A 7,983-nucleotide genomic window follows, 5' to 3' on the forward strand; every position below is an offset into this window, starting at 1 on the left:
ACACACACACACACACACACACACACACACACACACATACATAATATATATTTCATATTACTTTCATATAAAGTTCTATCAATGTAAGGAAACTTAGCTCTGTGTATCTTAGCTCTGTAACTAAATTAAAATAACGCCTTAAATGCCAAAATTGTAACTTAAGTCCATAAAGTGTGTGTGTGTGTGTGTGTGTGTTGGTAAAGTGACTAATCCCCCCCCCCCCCCACACACCTTTTTTTTCTCCAGTGGTCATACAGATGGATGAGTTAGCCAGTGTTAACCAGGTCAACCAGTGTTCAAAGTTCATTAAAATAAATAAGATTTTATTGGTAAAATCTTTTCATATACTGAAAATACTGTGTGTGTGTGTGTGTGTGTATTTCATCTAAATTTTATGATTTCGTAAACAATAAGTAGAAGCAGCAAAGGCATTGAAAAGGTTTGGCGCTCTTATCTGTCAAAATTGCTGTTCTCAATGATTTTAGAGGCCCTGCTCTCCAAAACACTCTACAGATTTATACTTTCAATTTATTTGTACTGCATAAACAGGGCAGGGTGTGCCAGAGTTGAAAACTTTGGCCAAGTTTAAAAGATTAAAGCGTGCACTGCGTGTTCCACATGCAATGTTCTTTGCGAGCGCCAACCTATAATTTCACTTAATTGCTTCAGGGAATTATAAAACACCCCGAGAGCCAGTTAAAGGATTTTATTATTTGAAATAACAATTTGGAATCCCGCAAATGATTTTTGAGAAGGTTCTCGAGGCCTTGCGTTACTAAACATCAGTAATGATACACTGTTATATAAAATGATAGGCTTTCTGTATAGGCAGCGCATTCACTTTTTTCTCTTTCTCTCTACCTCAGGACGAATTCGATAAGTTGCGTCACTTCTGCTACACGCGGACTGACGTGCTCCTGTTGTGCTTCAGCGTCGTCAGCCCCGCTTCCTTCCAGAACATTGGTGAAAAATGGGTCCCGGAGATCCGACGGCGTTGTCCGCTCACACCTGTTCTGCTGGTGGGCACCCAGTGTGACCTGCGGCAAGATGTCAAGGTCCTCATCGATCTGGCACGGCGCCGAGAGCGACCTGTCCTGGAAGAGGACGCCCGCGCCCTGGCGGACAAAGTAGGGGCGGTAGCCTACGTTGAATGCTCCTCGCTCACACAGAAAAACCTGAAGGATGTGTTTGACGCAGCCATCTCCGTGGGGCTCCGAAACTCCGACAGAAGAGCCAGACGAGAACGGAAGGTCCACAGTACTGCTGATAAAATGAAAATGCTCTCAAAGTCGTGGTGGAAGAAATACATCTGCATACAGTAGCAAAGGTCAAGCCAATCTTCTGAGGCATGAACAATGTGATAGACTCTGGTTTAGCTTCACGCTCCTCAAGTGGATGATGTTCAGTTGGTAACGAATCAACGAAGATCAGTATTGCTGCTGTAAGGACGATGAATGGCGAAAGATAGTGCAGCTTATTCGACAGAAGGAAGTTCTGTACGCAGGGCCGTCACTAAACATCACGGGGCCCAGGATAAAGACTGCTCCGGGGACATATTGTAGGTGTAGAGGACCTTATTAGCCATGTTTCTTAACACAAACTTGTATGCAAGTTTTGGGGTATCGCATTAAAAACGCTAGATGGAAAAAAAAATCTTAAAATGCCTATTAAAAAATGTATGCGCTCAATTAAGATGGATACTTTTTTTATTTGGTAAGAAACACGTTCACCGAATGACTTCGTCTGAACGGATCATGTGATTGTTTGCGTGTTCGTCAAGTTGTCCAATCTCATCGCATACCATCTCGAATATTGTTTTCGTCATTCTGAAATTCCCGAGCCAAAGCTTGTCATCAGAATTATTCCCAGAACTGTCTCACATGATTGTATTCCCAAACATCAGGCATTTGAACGCAAGATAACATGACAGCGGTTGTAATTGCATTTCATCTGTGCACTCTGATGTGAAAGTCATTTGTTATGTAAGAAAAATGAGTCACAGGCTTCCTCGGTTGCAGAAACTTTTCATCCTTTTATTACTGATGATACTTTGCGCCAGTTTCCCAGCAAGTGCTGATTTTGTTCTCTTGAACACATGGGATGGAAGCGGTGATTTATTCGCGAATATTTTATGTGATATTCCATTTTTTGCACAAGTTTAATTCACAACTTTGGATGGAAACATGGCTAGTGAGACCTTTCATCACAGAGCCTAGAAAAACGGTCCCAGTCATGCCTCGCCAACAACAACCCTCGCTGTATGAACAATGGCTCAACTGGATAGTGAAGAACACTGTTGACCTCTTCCACAGCCAAAACTGTTTGATTATGGTTTTAAAAATCATCTACTGCTTTTGTTTTTATAACCAAATACAGTGCCACAGTTTCTATTTATTCACCCATGTCTTCTACCTGATAAATGCATATACGAACGTTGTGTGACCACATGTTAATGATACTAGCATGCTAACACTGGTGATCAAGCTCCTTTTTGTTTGTTTAACCTCCATATCTGAGGTCACAAAGATAGTTTTATAGCAGTCCTGTGACCCCTCGGCCGTTTACGCCCAATCTAAATGGTCCTTATATCCCATCAGTCTGTAACTGAACCTACTTGTAACTGTAGGCCTCATTCTCATTGTTTTGATTGTCCAAAATTGAGTGTAACTGCAATTCATCTGTCCTTGTTAACACAACTGCCATTGCAATGTGAAAGGGATGTGTACTTGTGCAGTTAGTCACAGAAAGTTGGACCTATCATGCATAACACATTACCTTTGTATGCCATACAATGCATTGCACTTGTGATCTGTTGTTAATCCCTATTGCAGTCTTTCCATTTGACTTGATCTACGCTGTCGTGCCATGTTGTAAAAAGTCTAGTACAAAGTTCTTTGGCTATGTGTCCTCCTGATCAGCCAATGAGACGTTGAATTTGCTTCTCATTATTCAGAAGCCCAGTCGGTCAGAAACGACAGAGCACAACAGTAGGATTCAGGAAGTAAAAATCCCCCCCATTATCAATTATATATCATCAAAGCAGCAACAAGTTTGTAGTGTGTAGTTCATTCCATCATTTTCATTACATTTTATTAGTTTACTTTTTTTTTTTTTGTACTGAAATGTTTGGTTCATAGCTTTTATTTGTCTTTTCTTTCTCTAATTGAGAAAATGTATGGGGAAGATACTTCCAGAATCAAAGCCGCCGACAAAGTGCTCGGTCACTGTTGCGCTCCATACAACCACACATCAGAAAGTGACCTCTGTTTTTTATGTACTTTATTGCCAACGCAATAACATTATCAGGGTAATCTAAGATCTGTACATTTTATGATTGCATTTAAATCTCTTACTCTATAAACACTCCTGTTTATGGTTCAGTGTGTATGTATGTGTGTTTCGGTTGCTGACTGCTATCTGTGATTTTCATGGAAAATAAATGTGACATAAACTGAAACTTGAATGAGTTTTTCACATTGTGTGCCTGTCGTCACCTGACCTACAACAGCAGGAGCATTGAAGTGCATATTGGGTCAATTTTGCTTTCATGTTGACTTTAGCATGCAATAGCCTACCTCAGTGATAGCTTTGTTAGCAAACACTATTTGCAGTAAGTGCACGTATGTCACAGAGAGACATTTAGATATCATTTGAGAAGTTTTTGTCCAAACATCTTTAAAAGAGTGGATAAAGTGTAAAGGAAAAAAGCTATCAATGCCGAAATGGATCTGCAGCAGTCAAGCGGTACAACTAGAGCTCTGTAAGTCATTATCATTCATTATTATTTTAATGTTTTGTGCTTTGAGACACAAGGTTATTTGACACCGTCTCTCGTTTCGTGACGCTTTACAGACGCTGCTGTGTGCGTTCATGTGTTTTGAAGGAAGCGTGTCTTCTGAAGGGAGGGGATCTTATGCTTTTTAGTGATTAGCAAGAACATTTTAGTGATTAGCAAGTTAGCTCCCTAAAGAAATGTGAAAAATTGCAAACAGAATACATCTCGCAATATGTTATCATCAGAGTAGTAACTTCTAAGAGTAAGAGTCATGGCATTTGGAGGGAGACACATGCTTTCATGCTCTGTCTCACGCTTTCATGCTAACATCCTACAGAAACATGAAAATCCTGCAGGATTCCTGTAGGGTATTTTTGTAAGGTTTCATCTGTCAGTCACAACCTAAAACTAATGATTTAGTTTAGATCCCACTGTCTTTGCTAATGCTAATAATTGTCGCTAAGGCTAGTTCCAAATGTATCTTGCATTTACTATTAAAGTTACCAAGTTATTTTTTACTAAAGTTAGTGTCTTTGAGTTCTGCTGTTGGTTTGATTTAAAATGTGTGCATAACAGAACTATTTGACCTGAAGATGTATAAATGCTAAAAGAGTACTTGCACAGTACAGATACATTTTTGATTATAATTATGTCTGCAACAGTCTCACTGTAACCCATCATTAGAGGCTTTGTTTTGTCTCAAAGAAAAGCCAACTGCACAGACAGTCTCAGTGAATACAGTCTGTGCCTAGCTTAGCATACGTAGCATTTCACTCAAGAATAAACAACAGTTACTCTCAAACCATAATGTGCACTTTTACAATACATAACTGCCAGTTTGATATGGTAGTGCTCAGATGGTCTTGTGGTTGAAAGATCACAGTTAGTCCACACAAGAAGATGGCAGATTTTCAATAAATGTCCCTTAAGGATTGTCTAAGAAATGCACAATCAGTAAAAACATATTTCATAATAATGGCAGTGTAAAAAAAGGACATGATGTGGTTAAAATCATCCAGACACAGATATTTCTGTCGACAACTTTTGCAAGACACCTCAAATGAACAATACCAGACCTGAACACATCATGTAACCTTGGTATGACCAATGCTTAGTCAATCATCTTTCAGTTTTAAACCCCTTCTTATGTAATTTCTGGGAACATTTAGGTAACTGAATGCCTGAACCTTGACATCCTGAAATGGACTTTGGTAATGAGTTATGATGACTTGACATCACAGTTGGGTTTTGTAACTGTGGTCACAATGACAGTAATATGGTCCCAGAGATGACAGGAGTTTAACAGCACATTGGCACAAGTCCTTTCTGCCTGTCGATGTGATTTGTTCTGGAAGATGTGTGGAACTTTGCACAATGCGTGTGTGACGCAATGTTTTCCGGGCCCCTTTAGCGGGAAGGCTGATAGGATTAAAACCCCCTGCGGTCTCATTTGGAGCACTGTTACTGACACAAATCTGCTTTTAATGTACGTCTGAAGGCTTGAGGGCACATTGCTTAAGATAAATTAAATCTCATTACACACATACTGATGGTTTCTAAATACCACAATGTTGTTTTCTGAAGGTCATATTATTTCCTGCCATAATTACGCCTAGTGGTTTTTGCTAAGGCAAACATCATTATTAGAATCAGTAATATGTTTAGAACAAAAAATATTCAAGTTCACCCAAAATGGAAAAAGAAAACAATTAATTCTGTCGTCAAACTTACAAACAAAAGAAGTTTATTCAAGTGTGCCATTAATATACTTCTTTTAAACTAAAATAAATAAGTATAATTTTAGTCTACTTTTTATTTCTCAGAAATATAGTTAATTACACTTATGTATATTTGACTTATACAAGTCTTAGAATATTTAGCCTGTATTTGTACTCAATCATTTGATCGAGATATACTTAAAAGTATAAATTAAGTATACTTGGCTTGTAGTTGTGTTTACTCTTTTGACTGAGTTGCCTATTCAAAACTTTTTCACATAGTTTTACATGCTGTCTTATGAACATTATTTGTATATATTTATTTATAAAGAAAACAGATATGTTCCTCATTCTGAGTTTGTGAATTTTTTTGTGTATAGTCCACTGGTAGCGCATAGGAATTTACTTTAAGTACAGTTAAATGTATATATCAAGTATAAATATGTATAATACATAAATAATAAACTTTAAGTATGATGTTAAGTTCACTTAAAGAAAGTTTACAAGTATACTTGCAGTATAAAACTACTAAACTAGTAGTTTACTGAGAGTATAAAGAAATCCTACAAGTATTAAACTATACTATAAGTGTACTACTGTTACACCTAAAGTGTACTTATAAGTATACTTAAAAAGTGGGCCAATTTAGTAGTATTGAAGAAGTACATTTAAAAGTATACTACTAGTACATTGATATGAGTATACTTACATAAAGTATACTTAAAAATATACTTGAGTTTTACTTCAGTATACTTAATAAAATGAACTTGAAGTATGCTTTTTTTTTTTTTTTGTAAGGGCTTTTTCTCACTCATATTAAGCAGAATGTTCACACTGATTTTTCCATATAAATGAAAGTAAGTTACTGGTGACCAAGACTCTCAAGCTCAAAAAATGACATAAGCACCATAAGGGGCCGTTAAATGTATACAATATGTAAAGATTTTGTATCAAAATATCCAAAAACCACTTGCTCAGTGTTATATATTTTTGTGAGACACTGTGAAACACAATGGTGCAAGTGTAAAACAAAAAAATGTCAATCTAGCATGTTTACGTAGAAAAAGTAGCATAGGAAAAGCAGCGCAGTGGAATGCAAAGACTCGAGTCACAGGGTATTGGAATGAATAAAGACGAGACATGAGCGCAATGGTCAAACACTTCTCTTAAGACTAGTAGTGAATGTTGCAGCAGGATAACCAAATCTTCTGCACAGTCATACAGAGCCAACGCCAACCAAAACAATGTTCTTTGGCAAAATGCAAGTTTTGTTTTTTAACTGCTAAAATTACATAGTGTACCTATGTTAACCAATGAATAACAAAATCACAACAAAGGGGGTTGTTCATTAAAAAAATAATAATTCTGCAATGATTTACTCCCATCATTGCATGTCTTTAATCGTTGTGTTTTTATTTATTTGTGGAGCACAAAATAAGATAATATGAAGAACATCAACATCCAAAAAACTTTGGACCCCATTAACTTTCACTGTGTGGATGTCATATTCACTCACATATTCTTCAGAAAAAGCAAAAATCTAATTTTGATTTAATTGCTTTTGAGAAGCTTTTTGAAAATGAGCCAGACTTGAGTGATTCTGTAGTGACTTAATGCTGATATGATTGGTTGATAACTCTTGATAAATTGCCCCATAGTTTCATTGGCAGGAGCTTTTGACTTCCTGCCATACAAGAGGTCATATAAACCCATCAGTCTTTGGCACTAGTGATGGGCGATACTGCAAATTTCGATCCGATACCAAGTAAACACAGGGCCAGTATCGCCGATATCGATACCGATACTTTTTCATTTTAAAAGCATGCACTTGAACTTGTATGCACTTTCCTGTGCTAGAGCAGTGTGTCATGATTTATGAGGTGAATGCATCATTAATATACTAAATCTGAATGTTTTCATGACTACTAAATATTTTGTGATTTGTGCTCTCAACTCGCCTGTAATTAGTCAGTGACTTTTACAAAACTACCCTAATTATAGTACTAGCCTACTACTAGCCTACTAGTTCTAGCCTAGTGTTCAAAAGTTTGGGGTCTGTAAGATTTTTAATTCTCTTCTGCATTTATTTGATCAGAAATACAGTAAAAACTGTAATATTACAATTTAACATAGGCTATCTGTTTTCTATGCCATAGTAAACTGTAATTTATTCATGTGATCAAAGCTGAATTTCCGGCATCATTACTCCAGTCATGATGATAATTCATTTTAATATGCTGATTTGCTGCTCAGGAAACATTTCTTATTATTATCAATGTTGAAGACAGTTTCATATTTTTGTGGAAACCATGATACATTTTATGCAGAATTATTTGATGAACAAAGTTGAAAGAACAGCATTTATATGAAGTAGATTTTTTTTAACAGTGTAAAACCCTTGACTGTCACTTTTGATCAATTTAATGCATCGATCCTTGTTGAATAAAAATATTAATTTCATTAAAAAAATCTTACTGATGTCAACATTTT

The 7,983-nt window shown here is 36.7% G+C and overlaps 1 protein-coding gene across 1 annotated transcript in view; it reads left to right on the forward strand.

The window, feature by feature from the left end:
• The window catches only part of rhoub (ras homolog family member Ub), a 7,565-nt gene extending 4,108 nt beyond the window's left edge, over nt 1-3,457 (forward strand). The window contains exon 3 of the mRNA XM_084127522.1: nt 867-3,457. Coding sequence (XP_083983648.1) covers nt 867-1,322 — 456 coding nt within the window. The 3' untranslated portion in view covers nt 1,323-3,457. The remainder of the gene's footprint in view (nt 1-866) is intronic.
• The last annotated feature ends 4,526 nt before the right edge of the window (nt 3,458-7,983 follow it).

This window comes from Abramis brama (genome assembly GCF_963993115.1).
Source record: "Abramis brama genome assembly, chromosome: 10".
Lineage (NCBI taxonomy): Eukaryota > Metazoa > Chordata > Actinopteri > Cypriniformes > Leuciscidae > Abramis > Abramis brama.